The 18,016-nt window shown below is 40.8% G+C and overlaps 1 protein-coding gene across 2 annotated transcripts in view; it reads left to right on the top strand.

Annotated features, from left to right (window-relative positions):
* The window catches only part of LOC311234990 (putative nuclease HARBI1), a 28,103-nt gene extending 11,514 nt beyond the window's left edge, over positions 1 to 16,589 (top strand). The window contains exons 3-5 of one of the 2 annotated variants that reach the window (XM_084322300.1): positions 1,843 to 1,956; positions 5,651 to 5,757; positions 6,636 to 8,211. In XM_084322300.1, coding sequence (XP_084178426.1) covers positions 1,843 to 1,956; positions 5,651 to 5,757; positions 6,636 to 7,670 — 1,256 coding nt within the window. In that variant the 3' untranslated portion in view covers positions 7,671 to 8,211. Of the gene's footprint in view, positions 1 to 1,842; positions 1,957 to 5,650; positions 5,758 to 6,635; positions 8,212 to 15,763 lie in introns of those variants that run through there. The other variant, XM_084322301.1, reaches the window with a different exon arrangement.
* The last annotated feature ends 1,427 nt before the right edge of the window (positions 16,590 to 18,016 follow it).

Genomic DNA, 18,016 nt, shown 5'->3' with positions numbered 1-18,016 from the left:
GTATCACAGGCGACATCACCCACCCCTCACAACGCTTCTTCACTCTCCTTCCCTCTGGGAGGAGAATGAGGAGCCTCCAAGCTAGGACTAGCAGACTGAAAGACAGCTTCATCCATAAGTCTGTTGTCAGGAAGCTGAACTCTCTCCCAGCTCTCCCCCCTCTCTTACTCAGCCTCCACAGAATCTGAACTATGACCCCCCCCCCCCCCCCCCCCACTGACACACACGCACGCACGCGCGCACACACGCACGCACGCACGCACGCACGCACGCACACACACACACACACACACACACACACCATCCCACAGTCAGACGCTCACTGCTACTTTACTAACTCACTGCCACTTTATCTATTTTACTATGTACTACTGCTGCTAGAATATTTTACTAAGTGCAAAAATTCTAGCAGCAGTAGTACAAAGTTATCTTTTACCTCTTATTTATTTCACTTTCATTGCATTTTTAGCTACTGTTTATATTGTATATAGTCCTGTATATTGTGTGTGTATATTGTGTCCTATGTTACTTTATGTTTATATTGTCGAGATCTTTTAATCTTTTATATACACCGTGGGAGGGGGGAACGTAATAAAATTTTCTGTATGTCTTGCACATTATGGGAAATTACAATACATTTGACTTTGACTATTACATTTAGTCTAAAGATTTAATAACATCCAGTCTGACAAATATGTAATTACACAGGAAACTAGAAAGGCATTCAACCTGTGAGAGGGGGCAAAGCCTACCCATCTGGGTACCGTCCGCTATAGGGAGGTGTAGTGGGTGTAGTGGTTACGTTATTGCTGTTTCCGGCCGGTCCACCATCTTGAAAACGCAACGTAATTCCCCATTGGCCATTTCTAATTAGTCTTGTTTAAAACAAATAAAGCAATAACATTTGCATGGTGTATCTGTCTGTGCGTATTCATCCACAATCTATAGCTCAACATGAAAATATTTGCAATTAATCGAAAAAAAAAAAATCGCCAAATTTTATTTCAACCAAAAATGCTTAAACAATAATGTTAGTGATAGAAGGGAACTCGTTTTGTGCAAAAATGGAAAGCTTTTCAATATTCATGAGGCAGAATTGTTACAATAGCCGATAATCCTTTTTCCCAATGATAAATCCCTATACAGGTGGACCTCGGGGGCGTTCAAAAGCAGACTACACCTCCCTATATACACCTACTATGAAAATGTGTTATTAGGATAGCGCTATATTTCATCCCTGAAATCCCATGGAGCAAGGCACCTCACTAGAATTGACCTAAAATCAACTGCTGTCTTGACAGCTGTGCTCACTCACCACTCACTGAACCACTGGAACGTCATGAATGGTCTCGGCACAAGGACTTGGTTTGGATTCTCTCCTTCTCCAGAGATTGTGTTTCCTGGCCCTACGTTTAATCAGCCATGTCCTTTGGCCAAACAAGTCTGAGCTTTTCTAGAGCTTCAATGTCTCTGACTTCACGTATTTGACATCCTTTTAGCCACAGGGCGTCGTCGACTGGCAAGCTATAACCTTGTGTAAAGATAAAACCTTCACAAATCCTGACACACACACCTCGCCTGAGCTGTTAAACGAATTAAAGGTGTTTAACATACGTAATTATCCTCTTATAATCACAACAAAAGCCAGCAATATCCTTCAGCCATATGTGCCAAGTTTCATCCAAATGAGATCAGCATTGTAGGAGTTATAGCTGATATGGATACACAGACAGACAGGAGTGATTGCAATACTCCCTGGCCAGCGCTTCACTCACGGTTGTACTCAGAAAGTGGGGAAATCATGCCACTGTAAACATGTAGTTGTGTCTCCCTCTGCCCCAGATCCACCCAGCGACCTACTGATGATTAAAAAAGAAGAGGCTCAGGACACGCTGGACCCACCCATGGATTCTTCCACTGGGCTGAAGGAGGAGCCCATAGACCATCAGGATACCAGTATGTTACTTTTCCTTTTCTTGTCTTTCTTTTCTCTTGTTGTCCTTCCTCTGTTGCAGCATAGTTGTATGCCTCTGTGTCCACAGCTTTCCCTCCTCTTTTGTTCCATAAATTCCCAATCTGTGATTTTCTTTACAAAGTGGGGTATTTTCACTCTTTTTTTAATCAAATGTTTCTATTATTTTTCAATTAAACACAACACAATACAGTGACAACAATAATACACAGGACAGTACTTCAACAATAATAATCATAATAATGACAAGACAATTAAAAATAATAAATACAGAATATAAAAACTTTAATAAATACAAAATACAGAGTAAAATTTTTAAAAAAACACCACAAAAGACAGTAGACATTCCCCCCCCCCCCCCCCCCGACCGCCATACCCCCCAGGACCTATCCTGTGTATCTTAAAAGACCGCTAATGGCACGCATACCAGAGGCTAACTGCCTAAGAAAACAGGCACAGAGGCACTGAATGGGGATTTCACCCATCTAATGAACACACTAGACTAGACAAATATCAAGATGTATCCATCAGTGGACCAATTGCATGCTTTTGCAGAGGACAAGAAGCCTTCCGTCAGACATTAAGCACCCCCACAGCCCAAATGGAATGATAAAAATATATATATATATATATATTTAAAAAAAGATTATATTTTTTTTTTTTCAAATTCTTTTTTTTTTTGCTAATTTTGGCCAATCATAGTAGACTATCCAAATCCTTAGTCGGGGACAGCCCTACTATCTTGTCGTTGCTAAGCGCCCTCTCCTTTGACCCAGATCGAACTTTATCAAAAGTTGTGACGTCGCCTGGCAACTCCAACATATCTCTGGCCACAGGGCGTCAAAACCCTCAAAATCCTGACACACACATACCTCTCCTGAGCTGTTAAACTAAACACCACTTTGCAGGCCTGACTTAAAGGTGTTTAACATACTTAATTATCCTGTTATAATCACAACGAAAACCAGCCATATTCTTCAGCCATGTGCTATGTTCTATCGCTCTCTCTACCTCTCTGTATGGCCTCCCCCCTCCCCCGCTGTTCTCTCTGCTCCTGTGTTGAGAAAACAACTGGCCCTCTGTGTGTCTCCCACAGCTTCTATCCTGTGTTATCTTAAAAGAATGTTACTATCTTGTCGTTGTTAAGCGCCCTCTCCTTTGACCCAGATCGAACTTCATCAAAAGTTGTGACGTCGCCTGGCAACTCCAACATATTTCTGGCCACAGGGCGTCGTCGACCGGCAAGCTATAACCTTGTGTAAAGATAAAACCCTCAAAAATCCTGACACGCATACCTTGCCTGAGCTGTTAAACTAAACACCACTATGCAGGCCTGAATTAAAGGTGTTTAACATACGTAATTATCATAGAATAGAATATAATAGAAATACTTTAATCATCCAGAGGGACATTTTGGCACTACAAATCACTCACAGTAAACATTTAGGTAGACAAAATAAATCACGAATAAGAATAACAAAAAATTGAGAAGAATAAAATAAGCCTAAGAATAAAATAATAATAATAAAATAAAATACGGTCTGTGATTCACATGTAATGTATGTACATTCTAATATAAATATACAGTACAAAATAGAGATCTACATGAACTCTTTCTGCGCCATACCCGAGTATAGTCTGGTTATTCTGAAAAAACCCTCAGCTCGGAACTAGGCTAAATCTGCACCTGGCTCACTGATAACAAACTATCATTACACCTGGGTAAAACAGAGTCCATTCTCTTCGGTTCAAATAACAAACTCAGCAAGACCGACAGCTTCTCAGTTACAGTGGGTGACAATATTGTCACAAGGAAAGATGAAATTACATACCTAGGTTCCATCCTAGAGGCAAATCTTTCCTGTGACAAAATGGCATCCAATGTAATAAAGAAAGTCAACCAACAAACTAGATTCTTGTACCGGATCTCCTCTCTGGTAAACAAGAATACCCTGAAGACTCTGGCAAGAGCACTCATTCAAGGGTACTACGACTATGCTTGCACCTCATGGTACCAAAGCACCTCAAAGGCGCTAAAAACAAAATTACAAACATCACAAAACAAACTGGTCAGACTACTGCTTGACCTTACTCCTAGAACCCACCTCAGCCCTGCCCACTTTGACAACCTAGGATGGCTTAGAGTAGACGACAGAGTACAGCAACTTGCAATGGGCCTGGTCTACAAGATACACTACATGACTAAGGTACCCATGTACATGTCAAAATACTTCCCAAAGGTCAGTGAATACCACGACCACAACACCAGAGGGAGCTCCACAAATCATGTTAAACCCAGATTTGGCTCAAACAAGGGACTAAACACGTTTAGCAATTATGCCACATCAATGTGGAACACCCTACCCATGGCTGTAAAGGAATGTGAATCACTACCCACTTTCAAAACCACTCTCAAAGAGCACCTACGGGAGACTGCAATTCGAAACTGGCCCCTGTAAATGTCCTAACCCAACCCCCTCCAATGTACAGTAAATGTCCTAACCCAATAATACACGAGACCCTCTTCTTGGGACCAAATAAGGTTTCGTCGATAATCCAATGTACAGTTACCCCCCCACCCCGCCTAAAAAAGGGGCGATGTTTAGCGTGTAGCCTGTAACAAACTACAGTGTGTAGAAATGAACTAATTAGTCAGTAATGGACTATGAACAATGCCTGTCAAATGAGCCATACTATTGTCTCCATACTGTAGCTATAATACAGAACACACGATGTTCATATGAATTGAAAATGGGGGACCCTGATGTAAACAAGACAAACGTCTTTCTATGGTCTGCATCCCCTTAACAATTGTGTGTATTGAGCCGTACTGTATTGTACCCATTCTGCAATCTGTTAAATAAAGTTTTCATTCATTCATTCTTTCATGGGTCTGCAAACATCTCTAAAATGGTCAATAATGCTGGCGTCAGGCGGTAGAGATGGGGAAAGTCGGTGGCAGTCAAAGAGTTAAGTGTACTGTAAGTGTAATATTGACAATTTTGTTTTAAAAGTAAAAGTCCAGGAAGATGGTAACTGTCACTCTGTGCTCAGTGATGCAGTGAGGCACAGTGATGCATTGTAAAGTCTGATGGCTGTCGGAATGAAGGACTTCCTGTGCCGTTCAGTGCTACATTTTGGGAGTGTTATGCTGCGTCCCATTCCTCCCCTTGGCCCTACAGCTTGGCCCTACCCCTCGAGTCACCCTTCAGAGCGGAGCCATAAGGGGTGAATTGCACTACGAAATGGGACAGCACTAGCACTCACAAACGTAAACAGTTACCGACAGCGTAATGACGCAACTCGCCCACGCTGCATTTTTCTTGCTGTCAATCTCATGCCTGGGAGCTGGCGGTTGCTATGCCAACCGAGGTTAGCGCGATGGAAACACAATTGAGAAGAGCGCGCTAGTTATGAATTAACTGTTCACACGTTTCAGTTCTTTCCTCTTTCACATTTACCAGAAATCTATGAGAGACGTATCGTTTGTATTCAGATCAACTTCCAACACTTGCCAGTGGTTGTTTGTTGTTTTTATTATAACCCAGTGGTAACCTTCTGTTGAGAATAATTGTCCAGGCGGTCAATAAAGTATTTATTTTCTTCTTTATTAAATTTTTTTTCCTTCTTTTACTTCCAACACTTGCCACTTGCCATCCTTCATGCCGGTGCCAGCAGCAGCGGTAGCAGTCGCCTTATTATTCTTCTTTCACCACTTGCGTAACAGCAATCCTGCGAGTAGAAGACGTTTTCATCGCCTGATCACAGTTTTGGGTTTGAACGAGGTAGGTAACCGTTTCTGGCAAGCTTATGTTTTGTTGTCTCAAAACGTATCAAGTAGCTAACGTCCCACTGTCAGCTGGCAAGTGTTGTAACGGTAGGACTCGCTTGCTGCTCGCAGAACGTAAACAGAGACCATATAGGAAATGTTTTTTTCTGCATTGTGTAAAGTCGCAATAGGTAATGTTAACATGTTAGCTATAATGATGATTTCATATAACTATGAAATCTATGACACCACCCCCTCCTAATGTACAGTTTTCCTCTCCCTTGTATGTATATATTTTCTGTTAGGATCTCTGTTTAACAGTACTGTATATTTGCATATCTTGTATGTCACAAATGTTACAGTACTGTATACCTGTATGTCATGTATGTCAGAAATGTCATGATATATATCTGTATGTTGCGTATGTCATTGTCATTATGAATTGAAAATGGGGGACCCTGGTGTAAACTAGGGATGGGCGTGAGTAATCGATCGATTACTCGTAGCTATGAGAAAAATCAATCTTAAATTATTAAAAAAAAATATTAAAAAAATAAAGTTTAATAATTAAAAAGAAATTACATATCTGTTTCACATGATTATAACTGTTTGTTGGTTTCCTTAAACATATACATACAGTTTTTCCCCCCCTTTACGAGTAATACACGATCACTCTGTATAGTATGCGATCAATCTATCTGGATTTTTATTTAAATGCCCATCCCTAGTGTAAACAACATTCATTCACTTTTGGTATTAGTATCACTATTCATTAGAATTATTAATTTAATTTACAATCTAATTGATTGATATCGGATATTTTTTTCTCATGAGAAACAACCCATTCACTTCACACTAGTGCTAATGTATACATCAATTTATTTTCCATTACAGACCAGCCGTCTTGCCTCCTATGCCAGACTGAACCACCATGTGCCCATCCTCCGTCTGTGGTTCAATGTGGAGTTGGAACTGAAGCAGGATTTCAGCTTAACCAGGCAGGCAATGAACAGCGTGCAGAACCTCCTACATAGGGAACAGGATCACGGATGGGGTCAGCACCTGGAAGTCCTGATCTACATTTATTGGCTGGCTCACGGACTGTCCTATAGGGTGGTATGCAGAGTATTTGGCGTGCCCAAGTCCACAGTGCACCGGGTTGTCCATAACATAGCCCAACGGATCGATGACAACCTGGGGCGGGCCATTTCTTTCCCTCCTCCAGAGGAGCTGGCTGCAGTTGGACAAGGGTTTGGTCGGCTATCGGGGCATGCCGCTTTTGACCAAGCAGTGGGTGCAATCGACGGCTGCCACATCAGGATCAAACCCCCCTCCTGGAACCGATTAGATTATTTAAATTATAAAGGTATCTTTACCATTAACATGCAGGCCATTTGCGATTCAGCTGGGAGATTCCTGGACATCTTTGTGGCCTACCCAGGTTCGGTCCATGACAGCCGGGTGCTGAAGAACAGCTCCTTCTATGTGGCCAGTAAGTACCCTGCCACCGCTGGGTACTTCCTCCTTGGTGATGGGGCTTATCCCTGTCTGGAGACTCCAGTGTGCCTGATCACCCCTTACAAGGAACCTGTACGTGGTCGCGTGCAGGAGAATTTCAATTACCGTCACTCAAGGGCTCGTTCCATCATAGAACGAGCCTTTGGGATGATGAAGACACGATGGAGGTCAACCCTTTTCAGGGCATTGGAGGTCAGTCCAACATTTGCTCCCTTGGTCATTGGATCGTGTGCCTTTCTCCACAATGTGTGCCTGGACAACGGTGACATGTTGGATCCAGATGATGAGCCAATAGATGTGGCACAGGATAACCTCGACCCTCAGCCTGCTGGTGAGCCCCTTGCACAAAATGAGACCCCCGGGAACGCAACAAGGGACAGACTTGCTACCCTCATCTCTGGACATGTGTAGTGTGTTTCTTTTTATGACCGCTTTCTCATTTCATTTCGTGTTTGCTACCCTTCCGGCCAGGCTTTTTTATTTAATAAAAAAAAGGAACATTTTAAGATTTATTTTTAGCATTTTTACACCTTATGGTCACAGGACCGACAGAGGAGAGGGAGAACGGGAGAAGATGTGGGGAAGGACATGCGATAAATCCGTCCGGGAGCGGGAGGCGAACCCGGGTCGACCCTGTAGGTCTGCATTCCTGTAGGAATATCTTATCTTATCTTATCTTATTCAGCATTTTACTGTAGTGTGTTTCTTTTTATGACAGTTTTCTTTTGTTTCCTTTTGAACGGTCATTAGTCCACTACAACTCCCTTTTATTTTATTGTTATTTAGGTTATTTGTATGAACTCCGTTATTAGGAGGTGCCTTTGTGGCTTATTTCAGTTATTTCTATAATACCTCTTTATTGAGTGTTGTCCTGTTCTTTGAACTTGATTTATTTTCTTAAAGTACTCGTGTTGAGGCTTCCACCTGCAAAGGTTGTTTTTTTGTTGTTTACTTTTCCCCTTCTCCTTTATGTCTGCTTATCAGTTTAGTGGTTATTCGTTACACAATGTTTATGCTTGTACATAAAAAGGTTTTTGGCATCCAAACTCTTGACATTTTGTGTTGTTGTTTTGTAGCACAAGTGTTAATCAAATGTTAGTCAGGTCAGGTTCCTTATATCCATACAGTATGTCAGTCAAGTAGAAAATGAATGGGTCAGACTATAAAAAGCATATACAGTGTATTACATCGTACTGGTAGTGGTAGTACATATTACATTGTACTACAGGATACAACAGGGTACTACATGGTACTAAATGATACTACATGGTACTACATTTTACTAAAGGACACCACATGTTACTAACATTTTGTATTATGTATATTATTTATGCTTAGCATACACAAAAACCTAACACAGCATTTACCAAAGAAAAAAAACATTGTTATGCCAGCCATATTAGATTTCATCTGCCGTCTTGTATATGAATTGTGTTATTAATCTTTCCATGTATTATTAACTAATTCAGGGCCAACCACGAGATTAGTCGGGTTAACTCGCCATGCCAAGACCCGAGAAAACTCTGGTTTTAATCGTTATTTCTTTTATTAGCGATATCCATTCATTTTTAATCCATCCAGCCTGACGTTATCATTGGGAATGGGTCTGAGCTCGAAAAGGGCAAATACCACCGCCTATCGTGTCCCGGATGCGTGTTACTGTTCCGCAACTGTAAGTTACTTCCGGGGTAGGCCTGATTGGCCCCGACAGGCACGTGACGCAGCAAACTCAGGACGCGCAACGAGGCTGCTGAGAGCTGTCGCGCGGAAATAGGCTGTCTATTGCCATTCTCTAACACAAACTCTAACCTTAACCAGCTCCTTAACAGCGCCTAAACTTAACCGTTCTAACCTTAACCAACTCCGAAACAATGCCTAACCTTAACCTTAACCATGCCTAACCTTAACCATAGAAAGAATATTGCCATTCTCTAAGACAAACTCTAACCTTAACCAGCTCCTTAACAGCGCCTAAACTTAACCGTTCTAACCTTAACCAACTCCGAAACAATGCCTAACCTTAACCATAACCATGCCTAACCTTAACCGGCGAAAGAATACACGTTAAAAAAAAATTTGATGGGATTCGAACTCGTCAACAACGGACCGCAGGATCGCAGGACCGCTGCTCTGCCAGGTGAGCTGAAGCGCCGAATGAAAATCATGGCGGATTAGGACGGTTACATAATTCCGCAAGCTCTGCCGCTCCGCTCCGCGGAGCGTGCCGCGCGGCAGAGAAAGTTGCGCGTCACGTGCCTGTCGGGGCCAATCAGGCCTACCCCGGAAGTAACTTACAGTTGCGGAACAGTTATAGGCCAACGGCACAGAACGGCAGAACTAATTATACGGCTCTGCTACTACTGTTACAGCAATTTTTGGTACTTATTAATACAATGTGCATTGATCACTGTTGCGATATATCATTTACATATCTGCTACTTTAATATTTACATTATATCACTAGGCGATGACGGCAATTTCGAACGTTAAATGCTAGCTGTGCTAGCTGACTGATTGATTGAAAAGTTTATTAACAGATTGCAGAATGGGTAGGCCTACAGTACAGTTCAATACATACAATTGTTAAGGGGATGCAGACCAGAGAAAGACTTTCGTCTTGTTTACATCAGGGTCCCCCATTTTAAATTCATCGTAACATATATGACATACAGATAGACAGTACTGCTACATCTATACATTTATGATTAGATTTATGACTTATTTTACATTAGCCATATCACCAGTTGTTACACAATCAAGCATCATTGTATTAATCAGCCCACATTATATGTGGGCTATTTATATTCAATATATATAATAGCATTTCAGGGGAGTGGCAGAGAGACTTGTGCTTCTACACATCATAATGCTATATAAGACATTCATACATGCACATGTGAAAATGCAGTGAATATCATATCAAGCTGTTTACTCTGCATTTCTTAGCATTTACATTTCATACTGTAACCATTGATACTACTCAATTAAGCCAAGAACGAAGTTTGGTCAACAGTAGAAAAAATACAAGGCAAGCAATTGCATTCCACACATTTTGTATTATTATAGGCCTATAATATGTCCATGTAGAGGTCCAGTCTTCCAATCCTGTTGTTTGTAGTGCTAGGGCCTTTCTGTCACCACTGCTGCTCACCTCAGACTGGACACATACACGTCATTATAGTGGTAATTTATCCTAGAAAACAAAACAGGGAGATAGAGTTATGGAGTTGCTCATGCACTCTACAACAACACACATCTTGTGCATAATCTTTCTATGGCCATAAAAACAGATAATAAACTATTCTATTTTTGATACAATTTGACTCATCTGAATTTCTACAGTTTCACTGTTTGACTAATTTAAAATATTCCACAACAGGTTCAATGTGTCCGGGTTCTTTGCAACAAGTGCTGGCCTGAAATTCATGGTGGAGCAGGAACAACGACCTCCATCTTACCAGACAACAGCATGGCTCCTGGAATGAATGAAAACTTTATTTAACAGGTTGCAGAATGGGTACAATACAGTACGGCTCAATACACACAATTGTTAAGGGGATGCAGACCAGAGAAAGACGTTTGTCTTGTTTACATTTTTATTTTTAAAATTGAGCTCACCACCTACAAGGCTTTAAAGGGTGAAGCCCCAAGCTACATTGCTGAGCTTATAACCCCTTACTGCCCTAATAGGGCTCTCCGCTCCTCCGACCAAGGAGAGCTCGTCGTCCCCCGGACCAAACTGAAAACCAAGGGTGACCGGGCTTCGTAGCACCCAAGCTATGGAATCAGCTACCTTATGAAATCAGGTCTGCTGTTAGTGTGCAGTCTTTTAAACAAGGTCTAAAAACCTTTTTATACAGTGAGGCTTTTAATTGATCGTGTATGTGGTATATATAACGTGTGTATGTGTGATTGTATTTTACTTCATTTATTTTTTGAAGTATTCTACAATCTTGTATGTGATGTAACATGTGTGGTTATTCTATTCTGATTAACCTTTTGCTGCCTGTAAAGCACTTTGTGATTTTAATCTGGAAAAGCACTATATAAATAAAATGTACCTTACATCAGGGTCCCCCATTTTCAATTCATATTGACATTTATGACATACACAACATACATGACATTTATGGCATAGGGACATACAGGTATTTAGTACTGATACATTTGTGACATAAACGGTATTCAAATATACAGTACTGTTACCCATAGATCCTGACAGAGTATATACATATGATGGGGAGGGGACTGTACATTAGGAGGGGGTGGGTGGGAGAGAAATATACATACGGTGGGGAGGAGACTGTACATTTCTACTAATAATATACAACCTATCTACTAATAATATACAAACTACATTACTACTAATAATAATCAACCTCACAACTCCAAATGACTGGGACACGTCTCTCATTAGAGTCAAGACCACGAGAGGAGAGCCAGACAGGTCTGTATCCACTGTGTTATTGTCTATATATTATATTATGTAACCTTACTGTACCTTATATGAAGACCAGTCTATCTAGTGTCATGTGTTATTGTCTATATATTATAACCTTACTGTACCTTATATGAAGACCAGTCTATCTAGTGTCATGTGTTATTGTCTATATATTATAACCTTACTGTACCTTATATGAAGACCAGTCTATCTAGTGTCATGTGTTATTGTCTATAATAACCTTACTGTACCTTATATGAAGACCAGTCTATCTAGTGTCATGTGTTATTGTCTATATTATAACCTTACTGTACCTTATATGAAGACCAGTCTATCTCGTGTTGCTCACTTTAACAATAAATCTAATAAACAATGATAAACTAATGAACACCAATATAATAACTGCAAATAATTTGGTAAATATAACGTTAGGCCTCAAAAAAAAAAGCCCTCAGCTCGGAACTAGGCAAAATCTGCATATGGCTCGCCGACAACAAGCTATCATTACACATGGGCAAAACAGAGTCCATTCTCTTCGGTTCAAATAACAAACTCAGCAAGACCGACGGCTTCTCGGTTACAGTGGGTGACAATATTATCACAAGGAAAGATGAAATTACCTACCTGGGTTCCATCCTAGAGGCTAATCTTTCCTGTGACAAAATGGCATCCAATGTAATAAAAAAAGTCAACCAACGAACGCGATTCTTGTACCGGATCTCCTCTCTGGTAAACAAGAATACCCTGAAGACTCTAGCAGGAGCACTCATTCAAGGGTACTACGACTATGCTTGCACCTCATGGTACCAAAGCACCTCAAAGGCACTAAAAAACAAATTACAAACATCTCAAAACAAGCTAGTCAGACTACTACTTGACCTGACTCCTAGAACCCACCTCACCCCTGCCCACTTTGACAACCTAGGATGGCTTAGAGTAGACGACAGAGTACAGCAACTTGCAATGGGCCTGGTCTACAAGATACACTACGCGACCAAGGTACCCATGTACATGTCAAAATACTTCCCAAAGGTCAGTGAATACCACGATCACAACACCAGAGGGAGCTCCACAAATCATGTTAAACCCAGATTCGGCTCAAACAAGGGACTAAACACGTTTTGCAATTATGCCACATCAATGTGGAACGCCCTACCCAAAGCTGTAAAGGAATGTGAATCACTACCCACTTTCAAAAACACTCTCAAAAAACACCTAAGGGAGACTGCAACTCAAAACTGGCCCCTGTAAATGTCCGAACACAACCCCCTCCAATGTACAGTAAATTACCAAGTATGGTCTTGTCAATAATCCAATGTACAGTTTTGTTTGTACAGTTGTACAGTGTCCCCCACCCACCCCACCCATACCCAACCCCCCCCCCCCCCACTCCTACCCAACCCCCCCCCCCCCCCCCCCCACCCACCCAACCACCTCCAATGTACAGTCCCCCCCCCCACCCCCACCTACCCAATCCAATGTACAGTTTCTACGTCAAATGTATATACTCTTTTTTTCTGGACACTTTTTGTATCACAAACAGTACTGTAATTGCAAATCTGGTATGTCATAAATGTATAGATGTAGCAGTACTGTCTATCTGTATGTCATGTATGTCATATATGTTACGATGAATTGAAAATGGGGGACCCTGATGTAAACAAGACGAAAGTCTTTCTCTGGTCTGCATCCCCTTAACAATTGTATGTATTGAGCTGTACTGTACTGTACCCATTCTGCAATCTGTTAATAAAGTTTTCAATCAATCAATCAATCAAGCAGAACGCAGTTCGTTTCTCTACCTTAGCAAACAACTTTTATCAAAGATGGAGTACTCTAGAAAGTTGGACGACGTTCCTTTTGCTGGCTGTGACCAGGGGTGCAGTCGTAATCAGTGATGCAGTCGTAATATGGGAACTGCCCACACACCACGCGCACGCGCGTCCATGCGCATACATGTGCCCTCAGTTGCGCACAGAACAGATGATTATTATGCATAACAATGTTTTAAATATAATTGTAGTTACAATTTCTTTAATTGAATTAACTTAAACTAGAAAAGTAAATACAAACTAAATTAACAATGTAATTTAGAGTTATTTTACAGAAGGACAGTTTCCTTCAGACTGAAGCACAACTTGTCTCATCCTTCCAGTCGGGAGATCAAGCAGCCCCCCACCAATAGCCTACAGCCAGGGCTTGTATTTTGTTTTGGCACTTCTCGTAGGTATCCTATTATTATGCAAAGTCTAGGCCGGGTAGCTTCATTGCTTTCTACAACGGCCGGGTACTTATCACACGGCGCGACGAGTGCGCGCGTGCACATCATTGCGCGCACTTCTGCCCTGAGTGACCTACTAACACGCCGTGTAACCGCGTGTGTGCACGACTGCATGCCTGGTCGTAATATCAGAAGTGCCTGTACTCTGTTTAAATGACGCCAATGAAGTCCAAAGCGACTTACAAGTTCTGTACGACAAGTCATCAGGAAGGGCACAACTCTATCAGCTGAGTAACAATGTTCATCAAAGTGTTGAGTGCTACAGTGTAGGCAGGGGTGTAAAGTACTTGAGTAATTGTACTTTGTTACAATACTTAAGTACTGTTTTGGGGGATTTGTACTTTACTAGAGTATTATTAGGTTTGTATACTTTGTACTTTTACTCCATTACATTTCAGAGAAAAAAAACATAGTTTTTACTCCTTACATATAAAATGCAGACCTACAAAGTACAAAGTACAAATCTCACAGGTCCAACCATTTTAATTAGTATATTTTAATTGTTTATCTGGCAGAACTAACGTTAATGTTATTAATCCTGTGACCACAGGTAAACAGTAATCAAATCCCCATCAATGGAAAATGAACCCGCCCATACCCATGCTGATTGGTCCTTGTGCAACACTAGAAAGCGGGGATCTTTGATTAAACACCTGCTATCAGAAGAATAGACAGTCAGATCCGCATTATGCTGTGGTTAATATTGTGATATTATTCAGGGTACTACAGTATTAGTGTCTTTAATATTGTGATATTATTCAGGGTACTCCAGTATTCTGTCTTTAATATTGTGATATTATTCAGGGTACTCCAGTATTCTGCCTTTAATATTGTGATATTATTCAGATAATCCAGTATGCTGTGGTTAATATTGTGATATTATTCAGGATACACCATTCTGTTTTTAATATTGTGATATTATTCATGCTGTGATGTGAATTCCGTCCATGTTAGTTTACCTTCAATGGAGAAGTGCATTAAATAATTTTAATCCAAAAAAAGTGTCCTCTGTTCTTTCATTTCAGCATTGTCTATCGCAGAACACATTCCATTGTTGGCAGAGTGTATGCTTGGTTTCATTCCAGCTTTGCCTAAACACCAGCTGATGATTTCACTAATTGGCTCACCTCTTCAACTAACTCACCTGGTGCAATGTATAGTTAAAATGAAAACTTGGCCCACGATGGAATGAGTTTGAGACCCCTGGTCTATCCCTTTAAAAAAAATGTACTTTTACTTTTTAGTACTTAAGTACATTTAAAAGTAGGACTTTTTTACTTTTACTCAAGTGTGTTTTTAGCCAGATACGTTGACTTTTACTTGAGTCAGATTTTGAGACGGTACCCATACTTTCACTTAAGTATAATTTATGGGTACTTTTTACACCCCTGAGTGTAGGTTAGTTTATTAGGACAAGTGCATGACAGTAAGGTTAGTTAGGGTTAGTGTCACCAGACCCCCACGGGAAGTATCCAGGTCTAAGGTTAAAGTGTGCAAGTGCACGGATACACTTCCCAAAGGGCTCAGCCGACCTACCACAAGGAATTTCCCCAAGACCACAAACAGACACAGGAGAATGCTTTGAGAAACCAAGCTGCCCTCTCAACCAGGTTATCGTCCTCTTCTTCTTCTCCAGCTCTGACTTCAATCTTGCACCTTCCACAGCAGTGCCCAATACTTCTAAAGGGCAAACCCCTGGAAACAGAAATATTACAATTATTGTTAGGGAGTTTCCACATATACATGACATCACAATAATAACATTTTGCTTTTATTCTACAGACAAGAAATCTCAAGAAGAAAACAGACCCGATTCCGCACCAGCCATCTCCAGTGAAGCTTCCAGCGATCTACAAAGATCTGAATACTGCAGACACAAACCTGGTAGCACTGGAAGAACGCACTCGGGCCCAGGCTCTGTCAAATGACTGGTTTGAAGAGCGGAGGTCACGACTGACTGCTTCAAACTTTGCGAAAGCGGTAAACAGAAAATCTGCCCCAACAACAACATTTCTGGAGAGTGTTTTCCGGTTAACATCCATTTGTGCCCCGGCTTTGGAGTATGGGAAAAGGAATGAGGCAAAGGCCAAGGCCAAATATCTGGAGGTTTATCCCGCCAGACATTTTCAAGAGTGTGGTCTTGTTGTCAATTCAGAGTTTGATTTTTTAGGAGCCACACCTGACGGGAAGTTGTGTGACAATGGCGAGAGTGGGATAGTCGAAGTGAAATGTCCTTATAAGGCAAGAAACTGTTTGATATTGGAGGCTTGCGACAAATTCCCAGATTTCTGTTTACACAAAGATGAGGGGGGCAGTATTTCATTGAAGAAGACGCACGACTATTATGTGCAAATACAAGGACAACTTATGGTGACAGGCTGCCAATTCTGTGAATTCATAGTTTTTACGCAGAAAGATATCTTTGTGGAAAGAATATTCCCAGACATACAATTTATGGAAAGATTACTGCACAGACTTGCTGAATTTTTTAAAGATCATGCTTCTCAGTTCCTAAAAGAAAGGTAGACCCTTACATTCTCCTTCAGTCTGAGTAGCTGTGCACGTCTGTGTAGCTGTATAACTGAGCTCTGATTGGTGGTTGATGACATCCAGAGAGGGATTGATACTGTGAAGTATCAAAATCATAATCAAATAAATGCACTTTAATTAATAAATCCATGTTGTTCATAATCATAACATTTGGTCTCAGTATTATTTATGTATTGTTGTTTGATTGTAACAAGAACTTGCAGTATCTTTGGTTCACAAATTAATACTAGATATGAGCATTTATAACAAATTATTAAATGACATCTGATTCACACATGCAAATGGTGTTTTTAGTTAGTGATTCACATCTTCACTAACGCATCACAATATTCAGACAATACCGCCTATAAGGACTTTGACAATACCCAGTCTTCAGGACTTACAAGTTAGTATTTTCCTGCAGTAGTTATTTTTTAGATGGGGGGTTGTCAGGATCAAGCAGGCGTCTTTTCCTTGGCAATGGACGCACAGACTTACATGTGGTCCCATCAGCTTTTATAGGGTCTGGATATTGCACAGTAGGTCCATCCCCGCCAACAAAATGCTATAAGGTGAGATAGGCATGACAGAGAAGAGAAAGTGGATCACAGATATTGTAAGGCATTCAGGTTACTCATGCTAGCTGATTGAAAACTGTATTAACAGATTGCAGAATGGGTACAATACAGTACAGCTCAATACACACAATAGTTAAGGGGATGCAGACCAGAGAAAGACTTTCGTCTTGTTTACATCAGGGTCCCCCATTTTCAATTCATAATGACATTTATGAGTTATGACATACACAACAGATATATAGCATGACATTTATGACATACAGATACAGTACTGTTACATTAGGAGCAGGGGAGGAAACTAACTTTTTGGCTTACCAGCCAACTGGCGAGTATCTGATTTTTTTTACCAGCCAAACAGATTTTTTACCAGACAAAAAAAATCGCTAATTGTGATAATTACTTCTTTGTATGTCTTCGTCTAAATAGATTTTCAATCATAGTAAAATAATCACACCGTGTCTCTACTCTTTAAAATATGTATTAGCATAAAACATTAATCTCTACTCTTCACAATATTAGCATAAAACATATTAACATGAAAGAGGTATCTATTCTGGACTGGGTTGGGCTGAACTGGGCAGTGAAAGATGCTGGGTTGGACTGGGTTGGGCAGTGAAAGAAAAAAACCGAAGTATGTTGTGAAGTGTATAGATAGATGTGAAATATATAGATGTAGCAGTAGTCTATCTGTATGTCATATGTTATGATGAATTGAAAATGCCGTACTGTATTGTACCCATTCTGCAATCTGTTAATAAAGTTTTCAATCAATCAAGTTAACTTTGAACCTCGGTTGTCAAGCCTCGTCAATGTTGTGTATGCATCTGGGTAGGCACACTGTGCCTTTAAGACAGCACGGTGGTCTTACGACAGTACCGTCAAGTGTTGTGATAACGTCAGTTGGGTTGGTGTGCTGTTGTACACAGTG

This window comes from Notolepis coatsorum, assembly GCF_963971535.1.
Source record: "Notolepis coatsorum genome assembly, chromosome: 1".
NCBI classification, from domain to species: domain Eukaryota; kingdom Metazoa; phylum Chordata; class Actinopteri; order Aulopiformes; family Paralepididae; genus Notolepis; species Notolepis coatsorum.
This window is presented reverse-complemented; position numbering and strand designations above follow the sequence as displayed.